This window comes from Heliangelus exortis, chromosome 1, assembly GCF_036169615.1.
Source record: "Heliangelus exortis chromosome 1, bHelExo1.hap1, whole genome shotgun sequence".
Classification (NCBI taxonomy): Eukaryota; Metazoa; Chordata; class Aves; order Apodiformes; family Trochilidae; genus Heliangelus; species Heliangelus exortis.
Window position 1 is genome coordinate 41,433,201 of NC_092422.1, and position 16,976 is coordinate 41,450,176.

Here is a 16,976-nt window from a genome sequence, read left to right on the forward strand (position 1 = left end):
AGGCTGCTGCTCTGTACTGTCAGAAAAACAGCTTTGTGCCATTTGTCTTCCCGTATACTGGATGACATTTCTTGACTAAAACTCATTAAAAAATTATGCTGCTGGGTATAATGAGTGAATAATAAATTTTCCAAGAACACTGCAGTGTTTCAGGTGTTTTGCAGCTTAGTAATGGTGCTGAAGTATGAGTTAAGTTTTTCATAAAGTTAAATAATTTATAAGCCTGCTTTTAAAGTTACCACTTCTTTGACTGACTGTAGTCTTCACAGAGCTTTGACAGGGAAGGGTATTGGGTTTTATATGGTTTTGTTGAAGTAAATACAATTATTGGTACCTTATACCTGAAGCACTGTGAACTTTCAGTACACAATTTTAACTTTTAATCTGTGGTTACCTATTGACATCTTTTCCCCCCATAGTATTGTAATGTTTTTTTTTTGCTTGGGTATTTTTGTTTTAAATAAAGTATAAGGTCAATGGGAGGAATGGTGAAAAAAGGGGCTACATATCTGTGCTCTTAGAAGATCTTTGTCCACGATATGGCCTCTTAGTTGAGATAAAGAAATGGATATTTTCTGTATCTTTAGGAATAAGTCCAAGTCAACTTCAGAACTGAATGAATTCAACGCAGTCAGAAATGGTAAGTGCTGTTTTTTTGAAAATAGGTGTACCAGACCCAGTCATCTTAAGAAAATTAATTGTCAACATGCTTTCTGATAGTTGTATTGTAATTCAGATTCATACTATACCACAATTTAATGAAGTTTTAACAGCAAGAGGAAATTCATAGAGTAACATACAAGCCTGGAACAAGTATTCTTAACTGCTCAATTACATGCCATAGCAGTGATTTAAGCATCTCTGATCCATTTTTAATTTTAGATGGCCTATATATATAGGAATATATATATATAAAAAGAAGATTAAAACAACCGTGTAGGTATCAAATATGTATGTGCTGTTGATATGCTGTCAGTAAAAAAAGCTCTGTACATACCAAGATGCTAATGTTCTTTACTGTAGGAATAACACATCTAGAAGTCAGCTCTTGATACTGTCATGGTGGCTGTTTTCCTGGTCTCTACTTTGTAGCTGTCTTTCTTGAATTATTCTTCAGTTACATTACTGCATTTTTACAAATGTGTGCAAAATTTACAAACCACACCTATAAATATGTTAGAGCAGAAAATGCCTGAAAGTTATTCCTGTGTCTTAAAATATAGTTGAGAAAAAAAAGTAATTACAAGTAATCATAGAAGAGTAAATGGTATAATAGAGGAGGCATTGCAGATTGACAATATTGCTTTCACATATTAAAGTTTCATCATTGAAACTGATGAGTGGGTAATCTTCCATAATGTTTTATAATGGTCATCTATAGCAATAAAACTAAGACCAAGTCTGAGTTAGAGCAGAATTTAAAGGGACTGAAATTTCTATTAAATGACTTATTGCAAGTAATTTTCTTAATGAGTCTTGCTGTAAAAAATAGTTACTGGATCTAGAAAATAAGGGAAAAACTATTGTTTTCTAATATTTCAACACATACGGGAGAAAGATGGTTGGTTGTTTCCTCTTTCAAAATTTCAGAACTCTAAGATTACGTTTCTGTATCTCCCTTTTCCCCCACTCCCCTCGTATATATTCATAGAACTGTTTGGTTTGGGCAGGATGTTAAATACCACATAGTTCCAACCCATGTCAGGAAGACATTCCATTAGAACAGGTTGGTTAAAGCCACATCCATTCATGTAAAGCAAGATAAAGTGATGTGTTTAGGGCCCTGAATAAGGAAAGAATTCTTGAAAACAGGGACAACTTATAGAAAAAGAGCATGTGAACTCCTATAGGGAAAGATGGTATCCCACCATTCAAAAATATATTCAGTACATGTTTCAGTTTGTACTGGGGGAAGAGTCCAAATCTAAAAAGAGATCTAAAAGAGATCGTGTCCTTTTAAAAATCCATATGTGTGCACAGAAAAATGCATATGGGTATACATGTGGGAAGTGATGGAAAATACCTGCTTGTGTTTAAGTCAAACATCATGTAAAAGGCCACGTTCATGCAAACGCAAATGAAAAAACTGTAATAATAATAATAATAATAATATATAATAATAAATAATAATAATGCATTTTCAGGTTTGATACTGGTCACCTCACTGTAAAAGGGAACTGGAGAAACTTGTGAATGTGGTGATGAATGACTGCTTTTGGATTCATAGCCAGACAACAGGATGCATGATGATAACTGCTTCTGTGCCTTAAGGTGCACTGGCTGAAGTTTGCACATCTTATCCAAACAGGTACTCAGAGCAAGCATTCAGAGAGGTCCTGGAACGTGGGTGAATCACAGAAGAAGCCTCAGAAGGAGCAAAACCTCTCTGTGGCAGAGATGGAGAGGCAGCAAATCCTTCAGGAAATGAGGAAGAAAACATCTCTACACACGGACAGCAGCTGGATTAGGCAGCGCAGTTCCAGTATACATAAGGAGCCCATTAGTCTGTACAGCAGCAGTATGAGGAGGTAGGAAACACGTTAAAAATTAACTCTGTCTCTCGTCAAATATTTTTCTTTGGTTATTCTAAACTTCAGCTTGGATTACAGAGAATAGAAACAGATCGACTCACTGAAATGCTGTAAGGTAAACTGAATTGCAGCATAGATAGGAAGTACCCGTATTACAGCTGGGATTAAGTGTTGTCAATTTTTCTAAATAAAGAGTGGGATTGTGACCTGTAAATAATTCAGCTGTTTATTTTCTGGCTGGTGTACCAGCAATGGAAATAATTTTGTTCCTTGTCACTGGCAGAGTGCTTAAGAATTCCACAGTTTACCGTGGAAATTGATTATTATAGCTAAGAAGTTGATTAAAATAGCTAAGGAGTATAAGGTTTTTTCCTTTTTTTTTTTCTTTTTTTTTTTTCCTTTTTCCTTTTTTCCCTTTTTTTTTTCCTTTTTTCCTTTTTCCTTTTCCTTTTCTTTTTTCCTTTTTTCTTTTTTCCTTTTTTTCCTTTTTCCTTTTTCCTTTTTCCTTTTTCTTTTCCTTTTTTCCTTTTTTCTTTTTTCCTTTTTCTTCCTTTTTTCCTTTTTTTTCTTTTTTCCTTTTTTCCTTTTCCTTTTTTTTGTTCCTTTTCCTTTTCCTTTTTTCCTTTTTCCTTTTTCCTTTTTTCCTTCCTTTTTTCCTTTTTTCTTTTGTTTTTTTCCTTTTTTCCTTTTTCCTTTTTTTCCTTTTTTTTCTTCCTTTTTTCCTTTTTTCACTTTTTTTTTCCTTTTTTTTTTTCCTTTTTTCCTTTTTTTCTTTTTTTCCTTTTTTCCTTTTCTTTTTCCTTTTTTTCTTTTTTTCCTTTTTTTCTCTTTTTTTCCTTTTTTTTTCCTTTTTTTTCCTTTTTTCCTTTTTTTCCTTTTTTTTCTTTTTTCTTTTTCCTTTTTTTCCTTTTTTTCTTTTTTTTCCTTTTTTTCCTTTTTTCCTTTTTTCCTTTTTTTCCTTTTTTCTTTTTTCTTTTTCCTTTTTCTTTTTTTTCTTTTTTTCCTTTTTTTCCTTTTTTCTTTTTCCTTTTTTCTTTTTTTTCCTTTTTTTCCTTTTTTTCTTTTTTTTCCTTTTTTTTTTCCTTTTTTCTTTTTTTTTTTTCCTTTTTTTTCCTTTTTTTCCTTTTTTTTCCTTTTTTTTTTTCTTCTTTTTTTCCTTTTTTTTTTCTTTTTCCTTTTTTTTATCCTTTTTTTTTTCCTTTTTTTTTCTTTTTTTTTTTCCCTTTTTTTTCTTTTTCTTTTTTTTTTCCTTTTTTTTTTCTTTTTTTTTTCCTTTTTTTTTTCCTTTTTTTTTTTCCTTTTTTCTCTTTTTTCTTTTTTCTTTTTTTCCTTTTTTTCCCCCCCCCTTTCCCCCCCCCTTTCCCCCCCCCTTTCCCCTCCCCCTTTCCCCCCCCCTTTCCCCCCCCCTTTTCCCCCCCTTTCCCCCCCCCTTTCCCCCCCCCTTTCTCCCCCCCTTTCCCCCCCCTTTCCCCCCTCTTTTTTTCCCTCTATTTTTTTTTTTCTTCCTTTCCTTTTCTCTTTTTTTACAGGTAAGTATGTCAAAGTCCTGGAGTTTGTTTCTTTGCTTCTAAGTAATGCCTGAAAGTTGAATTTGTCACTTAGGAAACAGTCAGGTTATCAGTCAGGAGAGAATCTGGCTATTGGGCCAACACCTTGTACCTAGACGGTGCTGTCCGGTCTGGGTGGATTGCTGCTGTGATCTGGTATCCCTTGGAGAAAACAAAAACAAACCTGGTATCTGAGGTCTGTTGCTACACAGCAGATTTTGATACTGTTCACCCTGATAAGGCTGGAGCAGAGTGGTTTTCCTTCCTTCTGTGAAGTGCCACCTTTCTTTTGCCTCGCCCGCTTTTTTTTCCCATGAACCTGGGACTGGGCACAGAGGATAATTTGCAGCTCCAACGTTTCAAATCAGTATGTGAAGAACACTGCTCAGGATGATCAGCAAACATGTTTGTGCTAGAAAAATCTTTGAAATGCCAGGATATTTTTATTTGCATTTGCATGTGTACCTGTATTGCAGAGGGGAGTCTTTGGACAATCTTGATTCTTCAAGAACAAGCTCGTGGAGGCACCACTCATGGCTGAACCAGTCTGCCTCCTCTTCATCCCTGTCCTCCAGTCAAGACCTCAGTCGCCCGGTGTCCACTTCAAACCGAGCCTACATGTGCAGTCCATCCTCCAGCAAAGCACCCCCTGCACCAACCTCTGTGAGAGCCCCCTCTGTGTCCCAGGCATCCTCCCGGGCTCAGTCTCCCCTCTCTGCTTCCCAAACAGGGTCCCAGACACGCAGCAGGTGAGCAGGTGCTGGGAAATATAAAGGTTGGGATGCTCTAAAGGCCAGGAAATATAAAGGTTGGACTGCAGATCTTGAATATGTGATGGTCTACAGCAGTATTTTAGCCTGTTACAGTGATTAACAAGTATTTAAAGTATCTGGAGTTTTCTGGCTGGTTGGGTTGGCTGGTGTTACCTCCCTGCTCCAGTCATTTTGAAAATTCTTCAGGTGTGTTGTCACTGCTTGATACTGGTTAAAAACCCCACAAATGAAGAAGAATAAATCTACAGTCTTCAAGCTGTTTGTTGGTTACCAAAATGATTAGTAAAAGGCTGCTCCAGATGGCATTTCTGACATTTGTTTTCTTAGGTTTGTTTTAACAAAAGATTCCTGAAACCATTGCTTTATGGCTCTCATCTTGGTCTCTCCTCCCCCCCTTCCTGGCATGTGGTCAGTATCATCTCAAGCAGCACTCAGGAATGCTTATAACCCATGACCCTGAAGAATCAGAGAGTAGGATGTTGGTTTGAATCTAGGAGGAGAAAGCATGAATTGCAACATATTTTGAAACAAAAATGGAATTCTGTTGTGGTAGGGTAGATAACTCTGCTGGTTTATATATTTGAAACATTTAAACATTTTAAAATTACCTTGGGATAAGACTATAGAGAATCATCCCCACACAAGTACATGTAGCAACAGTCTGAACACTGCTTCACCAGCTCTTACACCTCCTTGTAATAAATTAACTTCTTTTTTTTTCTTTTTTTTTTTTAATAAAGCTAGGGTCCTGCATTATTTATAATATATAAAAATTTAGATTCTTAACCATGTTTGCTCATTTCTCTCTCAGTTCCATTTGTTAACATCTTGGTAGATCTATGGAAACTGACTTCCATATGGTTTATGTTCAAAGAGTTAACATAATATTATGTGTCCAGGACGAGCCTTCCGTTATCTAACAAGGTGCAGATGGTGGTACTTGGTAGGAGAGCTTTTTAAAACTTAGCTTTCAGGATAATTCCCTACAAATAAGAAACAAGGCAGGAGCACAAGACCTGTGTTCTTAGTCTCCAAACTTAACAACATACTTGCCATGCTTATTTGTAGAAGGTATTTTATGCATTTAAATATCTCTCAAGATTGTGACAGAATTTTTTCATTTGTTCCTGTGAAACTTTGATCTAAATTATAACCCTTCAGCTTTCCCTAGCTTTCAGATCTACTGTAAATAATATTAATTTTCAGTTTATTTTCCCCAAGCAGCCTAAGAGTCCACTTTTTTACCAGTGTATTTCTCTTTTTAATCTCAAAACGGTCTTTGATAACTTTTCTTTCTCTTCGAAACCTTTTCAAGCTGGTTTTAAGGATTTTCATTTTATATTTAGGTCAGTCAGTGGGAAGAAAATCTGTTCATACTGTAATAACGTTCTGGGCAAAGGAGCAGCCATGATCATTGAGTCTCTTGGTCTTTGTTATCATTTACATTGCTTTAAGGTGAGAGCTGGGAGTCACATCGTGAAGGAACAGGAACTAATCAGGAGCACGCATGGCTACTTGGTGTTATGCTCACAGGGGCTCTACTAATCACCTGCTTTGCCTTCTACTCTTGACAGCGTGGTTCATGCATATTTCCATGAGGCAGTCCTATCTGCAGGCATTTAGCACTCAGCTCTAAAAGTATTTCCTAAATGCCAGAGCTAACTTAGACAAGTCAGATGGGCACGCTGGCTGTGAGATCAAAGTTCTCTCTCCTTCAGAGAGGCAGCAAAAAATCAGGAGGTGCTGAGCCACTTCTCGCAAGAGAAAATAACTCCTTAAAAAAGAAATAAATCTCATCCTGGACCCTGACAATTGGATTATTTAAGATGTCCCATCACTTCTATGCTAATCCTAGAAGACAGTGCTCATGAGTTGTTTTCCTGCCAAGGGCATGTTGTCAGCATTCAACCTGTCAGGATAAAACCTGGCACCAAATGAGAAGCAGTGTTTAGTGCTACTTGTCCCCAGTCAGAAGGTAAATTAGCTCATGCTCAGCACTGAGACCGTTATATGATTTCCAGTCATCTTGAGACATACCCAGAGCTGAAAGAATGCTGCATGCAAGAAATGTAAAAGTACTCCTAGTTACCCTGATATAGGAACAGATGAGGACTTTGATTGTGATTTGGTGGTGCTGTTGGATTCTACTTCTTCCATGGCTTTAAAAAATATTCTGCATCTGGTTCAGAACACCTCTTTTCCGTGCCCAGCTTAAATCCATCACCTGGAGTGTTACAAGGGATTGACTCAAAGCTCTTTGTGGTCCTGTCTGCAGGAAGAACAGGAGTTATGTACTAGGACTTGTCATCATTCCCTTTCTACAGAACATGCATTCTGTGCGTGAGAGTCCACCTCCACCTACATTATAAAAGAGTACCAAATTTCTGTTTTTCAAATTTCTGAAGATTAATGAGCTGTTGAACCGACTGCCATCCAAAAGATTAATTACTCATATAATCAGGCAAACTATCCGTATTTCTTGTAGTCAGATGAGTACTTTGCTTCATAAATTCCATAAGGAATGTGTTATGTTTTGGGTTACATTCCTTCCAGAGGTGCTTCATATTCACAGCCATGTTCAGCCACCATAGTTAAATAGTTTAATCTTAGTATGAAAGCTATCAAGCCCATTTTTCATGTGTTTATTCAAGAAAAGTTTAATTGGCCCCTTCTCTCCAAATAAAAACTTGGTTCTGTGATACAAACCCAGGAAACAAGGGGTGCCTCAGCATTTTCTGCTTTGAGTGCCAAAGCGCTGAGGACACCAGCAGCGTGCAGTGCCGCATGGAAATCTGCAAGTAGTACACCCAGGTGTTCTGTGCCAAAGTTGCTGTTGCCATCTAGAGAACAAATATTTTTTTCTGTGTCAAGCCAAATTTAGTTTTCAGAGAAACTAAAGCTCAAATCAGATTTAATGAACTAATCTCTAAAACCAGCCAGCTTTATGTTTGCTTAGTTGGTGCATCACTGCTATTTGTTGTCCAGCCGTCATCTTAAAATACTTTCCCAGGGTTGGTTGTGTTTAGGTCAACTAATTGTTATACATTTGCTTCTAGTGATTGTGGGTTTATGGTTCAAGCTTTGCTGAGCTTCATCTAAGCTGCTTTTGAACAGCGTTCTAGTTTCTGAACATTTTGTAAGGAGTTGCTAATTATTCACCTGTCACACAGTGTGTCGCCTGTGGATGCGACCTTGGAGGATCCCGCTCTGGAGCTGAAGTTAGGATCCGAAACAACAAACTCTTCTGCAACGACTGCTATATCAGATTTAAAAGTAAGGCAATCCAGCTGTAGTGGGTGTGACTGTAACTCTTCTCTCTGCTGTACCACCTCAAGTGTTTGCACAGCTGAGCCTCTTGGTAGCTTTTTCCTGTTTAGCTTTAAGTGCATAGGTTCAGCAAGGTTTGATTCCCAGGTTCTGTCTTTTGTAGAGTAGTCATTCCTAACTTCTAACTTGCTGGTAGTTATTTTACCATGTTGTTATTAAGCAGCTTCATCGGAAAATACAGTGTAGTCATCCTATTTTCTTCATAGATCTGAGAAAGTGGTGTCAAGGAGTTGTCAGTTGCTGCGTAGGCTTGTCTTGATAACAGAGAACTCTTTTTGAAAGAATGTTACATTTTTTTTTTTTTTAAGTAATCTAAATACGTATTTAATTCAGTCTTAATGCATACCTGGGAAGCTATTAGTTTATCCTGTGGAGGTGGCACAAATGCTGGTTTCTTGTTGCGATGCTATCATTATTTGAATTATAGGTCTGTGATTGGTTATTCATTTAGGTACAAGTTCAGGAGGAATTGATTTACTTACAGATCTTAATTAAAAGGTGCAGTATAATTTTTTTCCTTTATTATGGTTTGCAGAATTCTGATTTACTGGAGCATGATGTTAAGGCTTTCAATAATGGTTTTGTTTTTCTGCTGTCATAGATGATGGTAGGCAACCTCCTAATTCTGACAAGTTTCAGGAGTTTTGTATGGCTCTATTTTCATGGAGCAAATACAGAGTTATCTAGAGTGACAAAATTCAGCTAAGGGAAAGCATTTCTGAATTAGTTCCTGAGAAACGTGTCTGTATTACTCCATGAGCCCAACACATTTTTCTTGTGGTGGACCAGAAGGCAGTGAAGGGAACAGGATACTCGTGCTACAACACATCAGCAAGACGGGCATCTGCTGGCCAAGAAGCCTAGCCCAGAAAAAGAGAAGCTCTGCATCTGATGCTGTTGCTGTTTTCAGGGTCTCTTTGGCTTCTAGGAAAAGGAAAAGCTGCCTGCACCAGACATAAATAACTGTGTGGTGCCTGAGCTAAAATCAGAAAACCTGGCACCTCTCCTTGGTGTTCCCAGTGCGTTCACAGAGGCCACTGTTAGGTGTGAGGGTGCTGCTTTGCTCAGCAGAAGGAGGAAGGGAATCACCCTCTTCCATCTGGAGGTGATCCAGAGCACTGGGTCATACCTCCCTGAGTTCATTCAGAGGATTTATGTCCTGCTGGATGATACCCAAATGTATGGGAGCTTTAATCTGGAGCCCGCTCGTATTATTTTTGCTTTATCTTTTAGCGGGTAAAATTGCTGAACGAGTTGTGTAAGGTTGGTACTGAAAAAAAACCAACCTGTTTTTTTTATTATTTCCCTGCAAGACAGTATTCAAGAATTTGGTGATGGAAGTAAGCAAAAATTTTATCGTGGATAAATTGCTATTTAGTTTCTCTTTGACGTTATAGCCCATAAGGTCACAGCAGTGTCCTTCAGAAGCAGAGTTGATCTGTGAGAAATGGTTCTATTCCCTTCCCTTCAGACTGCAACTTCTCGGGCCAGTGGGCACCTCAAAACATAATTGTGTGACATACAAGTAAATCAGGAGTTGTAAGAACCTGTAGGCACAGAATAAAGCACTGAAATTAGTGTTTAGTAATTGAAATTAGCTATTTACATAATACAAAACCCAGCTAGGTGATTACTGCAATGAAAACATACTAACAGCACAGCTCTGGATCTGTAATGCAGATTAATTTGTTTGCAGTTGGCATTTGGCATCAGCCTGGTTATTATTCATTAGTTTGGAACCTGAACATACTGGCTAGAAGGTTTGATAAACTACAGGATTATTAGTATTCTCTGTGTAATTGTATGGCATGACATATTTGCACATTTTTATGCTAGTTTTGTGGCTTAAACTTGTAAACTTGTAGTGGAATACCAGTGTATTGGCAGATGCCCACAAACATATGCAGAGGGAGGATTTAAAAGTTCTTTTTTAAATATTGCTGCAGTTATTTGGCAAATTTTAGTTTCGTTATTGAAGTGTAAATTTGGAAAAACTGTCAACCTGTCTCTATGTTAACACAATATAACTCTTAAAAACTTTACTGGTAAGGTGCATGTTCTGTGGAATATTACTTGGCCTGAAGTATTTGCAGTGCTGTAACTGGAGTAAACTCGATTTTGCATTGTTCATTAAATTTGAATTACTAGATTCAGAATGTATGCCCTAATTTGTGTTACCATTTTCAATAGGTATTAGAAATACCATTATCTGACAATTTTTACATTGGAAATTTAATTTTTGCCTCTGAGATTCTTCAGGAGCTAGACTTCAGTGACAATTTCTTCTGTCTCTCTTAACAGATGGACAACCAACCTCCATGTGAAGCAAATGAAGATATGAAAACACTGTTGCAGATAGAAGAAGAGGTGATTGCTGCTGATGTAGATCTATAAATATATGTATTGTGTGTGTGTGTGTGTTTTTTCTAAGAGTAACTCTTGCTTGTCTAGTCTTCATAGCAATGCATTGTATTCTTCATATAACTATTTTTATTTATAAGAAAGTAATTGCAGTAAGGAAATATCTGGGGAAAATGCTTTCACTTTTTCAGCTTCAAGTACTGAGAGCACAAGGGAGAATAAGTATATTTTCAATAATAACTTCAAAATATTTTTGAGGCTTATAATCAGCTAGTTGACTTTCCAGTGGCATATGAAGAGGGTATTTTGTTTCTAAGCTCTTGAAATGAGCATTAGAGAAATAGTTAATATAAATATATATTTGCAATTGCTGTCTTTATTTTTGACATATACTGAAACTGAATTCTCTAGATTATTATGAAGCTGCATTTAAATGCACACAAATGTGTTTGCTTTCCATATGCTGGTTTCTAAAATTTTGTGCTTTTTTGAAACTTAAATACAAAGAATAATCTGTTTGCTCGATGGTGTTGGAATAATATTCTGTGGAATCCATGTAAGGTTAAGAGTTCTCTTTTCCCATTTGGAAAATGTAACTATCACGTTTTTCCTCCACAAGCTGGGTGGAGAATGGTTGTTAAATTACAGTATATTTGTAAATAAAATTTCTGATGTTGCATTTACTTAGTTGTTTTTTGGTTTTTTTTTCTTTTTATCCAGCTAACTGCTTCTGAGGTGATTGACTGAAATATAAAATAGTTTCATCTTGGGAAGATATTTTTAATGAAAGGCTTAAAATGTCCACCTAGAGATGTGTGAGAACAATAGTTCTTGCTTTTCTTTTTTCCTTCACAATAGACTTTAGGTTTTGTTTATTGTTCTTCTGTCAAGCTTCTCATGCTCTTTCTCTTCAGCATTTAATACAAGTGGCGAGACTCATTCTTTATCCTGTATGCTCATTCCTGAAGCATTTCAATTGCAAGTTCCCCAAAACTTCTCTTCTGTGGTTAAAAATGAGGTGATGATAATATTTTGGTTTAGGTTCTGCTTCTGAAAATACAGCTGGAACACATGCTCTGTGTTCTGCAGTGATGGCTCCCAAATTGCTTTGATCAGCAGCTTCCTTAAATCCTTTCATGCCCAGTTATGTACCCTTCTGTATCCACGTCCTTGGAAGAAGAGGAGAAAACATGGGATGTGGATCAAAGGACTTTGAGGGAGCACTTTTGTGGATGAAACAGAGGAAGAGGACAGCTGGGATGTGCAGGAATGTGGTGGGGTTCTTCTGAGTTTGAGCTTGTACATGCACCATGAGGAGCCTCAGTGAGGATGCCCAAGCAGCTTAGCATGCTGATTCCTCTCAGGGGATCCCAGGCGTGGATAGGAGAGGTAGAGGACTGGGGAGAGAGGTGGTGGCTGCAATATCTGGGGACAACAAGGGAAGATCATGCTATTTTGGTGTAGTGGGAAAACTTGGCCCATGTGGGCCTCCTTTAGCTGCTCCTGCTTGTAACTCCTCTGCCACTTTGCTGTTACTGGTCTTTCCCCTGGACCTTCTGCCTTCACCAGGAAATTCCTTGCTAGTACATGTTGAATTACAAAGTGCCGAACAATTATTTTCAGATTTTCCTTTTAAAACTAAGTATCTGAAACGTCTCATCAATCCAAAGTTGCCAGGCTCCTTGTTCAGCTACCTTTTTGACTCAGCCTTGGCTTTTGGTGTTCAGGTAAAGTGTCTCCTATGAAGTGGATGGGTAAAGATACTCCGTTTAGTTTCCACTGCTGTGGTAATAACACAACAGAACATGTGAGAACTCTGGGGTGGGAAGGCTCTAGGCCCCATGTATTTGCATCTCCTGGTCACAGCAGCTCTTGGAGAGCCTGGGATCCTCTCTGCTGGGTATGATAGAAGTTTGCTTCCCTGGGAGCTCTTCAGAGTAGGAACCCAAAGAAGGTGCTGTCCCAATCTGGCTCTCATTAAGACCCATCTAATCCAGATGTTGCAGATGCCCCTCTGCACTGTCTGGTTTGCAGCCTTCTTTTATGGTAGTCTCAGTCATTTATAACAAATGGGATAGATATTCCCACAATCCCTATCACCAGCCCTGAAATACACTGAGAGAGAAACTCTTTTGTCACGGGTCAAAATTTTTGACCTTCAAGGCATCTGTCCTCACCTATCTATAATTTCTCCTTTCTCAGCATTGTGTAATGCAGCAAAGCTGTGGGAAAAGTCAGGGATGGCCATGCCATCTTTTGCATCTTGAGCCCAGTTGTGTTGTCCTGTGCCTGGGAATCATTTGTGCATGGAAATCACCTGGTGAAGAGCACAGGGGGAGAAGAAAGCTCAGCAGCCTGCAGTCTGCCATGCCACTAAAGTGGCCTGAATGTTGTCCTGCAGCCTGGAGTGTTGTGCTCTGAGCTGGCCTTGATTTTTAGTAAATGGTGTCAAGTGTTTCCATGCAGGCTTCAGTTTGTTTCCCACAAAATGTCTGGAAAAAAAAGAAAAAAGTTTATTTCATTAGCTTGTACCAACGTGCTTGCCTGTGAGCAAACAGCAAGTGGAATTTTGGATTAGAGGGGCTCAAAGAGACAATGCAGAAATTCTTGCAGGGCTGAAGCTGAGTTTCTCACACTTGTTAAAGGTCTGGTTTAACAGGGCTCCTTCGAACCTGCATTTGCTAATTTGACATTGGCAAAAAACCCCTCCTTCCTCCTCATCTTCCCCTGGAGGGAAACAGGCACAGAAACCCACCTTACAACGTTGTGTCAGGGTGTTTTGATCCTTGCTGATGCGTTTGGAGCATGTTGGGGTCTGAAGTTTAGCAAAACCAATTACTACTTAGTGACACAAGATGGCACTGTGTAAGTACAACTCGCACAATTAAAAGCCCTTTCTGTGGTTATGATGTATAAAATGGGTCACATTTGCTAAATGATGCTAAAGATTCAATGTAATGAAAGTTGTAGAGAGCACTTTCTCTTAATCTTGGGCCTTTCTCCCCACCTGTCATCGTGGAGGTGTGATATGCAACTGCATCTGAGCAGTCTCATTTGATATTTGTCTGCTGTTTTATTAACTGCTACATAAACCAATACTGAAAATACTGGGTAGTAAAGAGAAAACTTTCTCAGGAGAGAAATAAACTAGATGATTTTCTGGTGTATTTTTCTAGAATATTTTTTTTTTTTTTAAGATTCTGTTCAAGGAATCAAGGAACCAATGGCAGATTCTGTTCTGCCATTCATCAGCTTTAGACACTGTTTAAGGTTAAAACCCTTAAATGGAAATGTCTACAGGTGAGCTAGACCTCTGCACTGCTGTTGAAATCTGGGTGGATTTAGGGCTCAGCCCTATTCTTTGCTGGTGCTACTTGGAATGTTTTCAAGTGTTTAGGACTTCTGCCCAGGGGTGGAGCCTGGGAGATACTGAGCTGATGGTGCAGATCTTGTGGAATGCTTTAGAGCATCTGAAAGGGCAGCAGAGATTCATGAGCAAGCACCTGAATTAAGCTCAACTCCCTATAGGTAATGAAACAAATATGTGATTTCAGGGGCCAGTGAATAGGTGTCTACTGTCAGGTGAGGTGCTTGGCTGTCTCAGCATCACTGACTTTAACAGGCTTGTGGATCCTAGCTCATGCATAGACACCTGCATTTTTTACATCCCAATGTTTACCTAATGCTAACTGAATTATTCCAAAATTATCTGAGAAACTGACTAAGCCAAGTCCTATGTCTACCCTATATTTAGGTTTACAGGCTATCAGCTAATTCACTGCAATGTACATTTGAATGTGGGTTTAGAACAGAGTGATCTATGGATGGCAGCCATGGTAGAGGGCAATGTTTAAATAAAAGGGCACTTCAAAAATGAAATATGTTTTTTGTGACTTCCAGTGTGAACTTACAATGTTTTTTTTTCTAATACATAAGGACAAATCAAGCATCTCAGAGTGAAATTCAAGGTTTGCATGTATACTTAGTTTTGTTAAGGTTTCTTTAAGAATTATTTTACCAGAAATTTTTACAGAAATGTCAAGCTCAATCACCTATGCATTCATCTCCTCCTGTAAGCTGCAGCCCCGCAGGCAGTGCTGGTTAGTGGTGAGATTTATGCAGCAAGCCTTTTGTTGGAGCCTGGTGTCTGAATCTGGAGCTCACACTGACACCAGAAATGGGCAGAGCCAGTCTCATTATTGTGGAAAGCACCTCCAGGTGAACCTTACCAAGTGGTAAGTTTAACATTTCCCATAGGTAGTAGCCATTGCAACACAGCCCACCTTGTCCCTCACTGGGGGTTAAAAGGGTTTGAAATCTGACGATTTAAGCTCAACACAAAAACCAGCGCACTTGCATCCATGTTTTAAAGTCCAACCAATCATCTGTAATGGATTAGCAAAACCTGTGCCATGGCTGTAATGGGAGGCTGTTAGCAGCAGGCATAATTACATAAAAGAGCAGCTTCATGCTGGAAGCTCTTCAGTGTTTTCATTTTAGCTGCATGCTTCTCGGGAGCTAGGGGCACCGACATAAAGCAGCATAGGAGGATGATGTAGAGCACCTGCTCACAAAAGGAATATTCAAGGGTGAGCAGTAGGGTATCAGTTTATTGAAGCTGGAGAATTTTTTTAATTGCTTCAACCTACTGGAAACAAACTTGCTAATTAAGTAGCTGCTGTAGGCATCAAACATTCGAGAGCTGGGTTGTGCAAGAGGAATTATTGGCTTCTATGCGTTTGCTGTAACAACCAACATTGCACAAAGAATCAAAACAGTTTAAAAAAGAGATGGGTGCAAGGGTGAGTGTACACACAGCTTCTCTTTATTACCTGTGAAAGAAGAAAGAAAAAGCTAGGGTTGCTCAGTGGACAGTTCATAAATACTGCCCATGAGAGCAGGCTTGTGGTCAGCACAACACTGTCCTAAATGGCCTTTAGAAAGCAGCTGTGCCTGAGTGAGTGTTTCTGATTCCCTGAACCAGAATTATCTTTTGCCCTCAGGCAGTCAACCAGATGTGCCATTTATTGGTGCATCAACTGCATATGACCCTTCTGGGATGGAAATTCTCTGATTTCAGGATCAGGTCAGGCTACTGCAATAATTTGATCCTGTTATATCCCTACAGAACCTCTCACCCAAGAATTCCTGTACTGAGCACACAACCTGTGTGAACAAGTGTTCTCTGCTGGAAAGAGGCCCTGTGTAGACTTGAAGAATGCAAATGATGGAAAATCTACCACGCGTCAATATAAATTGTTCCAGTGGTTAATTACCACTTTTGAAAAGATTAATTTTATTTTTAGCTAGTTCTAATGAGCTTTCTATCTTATTATGATTTTCATTCATTTTACTTGATTTAGGCTTTTAGCACTGGATTAACTTTTTTTATTTCTCTCCCCTAGGTTGTACATGTAACTTTCATACAATCCCACCATTTCCCCCCCTTTTTTTCTTTTCAGTTTTATTTCTTATACCTGTAAATAAATAATTATTATTCATGCAGTCAGAAAATGCAAGAGTACCTCCATGGGAGGATACTCTGGATAGACTGCCCTTCACCCAGTGAGTTGCAACAGTAAACTCCTAGGAGAATATTTAGCACACAGGGGAAATAATCTTTAAGAACATTAAGAAAAACTGGAGCTCTATAAGAATTTATTTGCATAATGCATAGATCTGAAATATGAGCTTTTATCCAGAAGGGAATTTTGCTGCATAAATCTTCTGGCATAGTCAGTAAAGCATTGAACTGTCTTTGTGGGAATGTCCATGCCTGAGTTCCCGTATGGTTCTGCCAATTTTCTGGTCTTAGGGAAGCACCTGCAGCAGATTCCCATGCTGACATGTTTCAGTTGACCAGGAGACAAGATCACATCCCTTTTCTGTTTCTCAGCATGAGGTGTCAGTTGCAAAAAACACAATTAGTTCCTGCTGTGTTTGACAGGTATTGATAGGAGGGGTCCAACCTGCAGCTTTTCATCAACCTCTGACTTGGCAAGGATAACAATTACTGGCTTCTGATTCCCGTGTAAACAAGACTCCTGCAGAGAAACATCAGTTTTACTTGCACATGACGCTTCATTTTAAGTAGGCTTCATTCCTACTGAGGTAACCTATTGCATTTGTGAGACATTTATGTGCTCCCCCTGGCTACAAATGCTGGTGGCTGTACCTGCATACTCAGGGCTGCACAGATCGGAGGAAAATCCCAAAATTATTTAGGAAAAGCCCTTTTGGTGGCTATGGAGCAAGTCAGTAAATGAGCAGCTTTTTTCTGGGCACAGCTGCTCTCTGTTAATAAACTGTGGCCACCCAGCACAGCATGCTGCAAAGTGGCAGTCAGAAGCTCTGCTTGTCAGAATATGTTAATCAAAATTCATGTTACACGTGAGCATGCATTCCTACCAATGTTTGCTTACAAGTACTTTTGGACC

General features: G+C 38.7%; 1 protein-coding gene across 26 annotated transcripts in view; it reads left to right on the top strand.

Moving 5' to 3' along the window:
- Window positions 1–11,222, top strand: part of LMO7 (LIM domain 7) — a 134,830-nt gene extending 123,608 nt beyond the window's left edge. For 15 of the 26 annotated variants that reach the window (XM_071741042.1, XM_071740845.1, XM_071740869.1 and 12 more), the window contains 7 exons: window positions 588–640; window positions 2,309–2,528; window positions 4,555–4,827; window positions 6,198–6,306; window positions 8,022–8,124; window positions 8,630–8,676; window positions 10,480–11,222. In XM_071741042.1, the coding sequence (XP_071597143.1) occupies window positions 588–640; window positions 2,309–2,528; window positions 4,555–4,827; window positions 6,198–6,306; window positions 8,022–8,124; window positions 8,630–8,673 (802 nt within the window). In that variant the 3' untranslated portion in view covers window positions 8,674–8,676; window positions 10,480–11,222. The remainder of the gene's footprint in view (window positions 1–587; window positions 641–2,308; window positions 2,529–4,554; window positions 4,828–6,197; window positions 6,307–8,021; window positions 8,125–8,629; window positions 8,677–10,479) is intronic. The other 11 variants (XM_071741065.1, XM_071740861.1, XM_071740897.1 and 8 more) reach the window with 4 other exon arrangements.
- The last annotated feature ends 5,754 nt before the right edge of the window (window positions 11,223–16,976 follow it).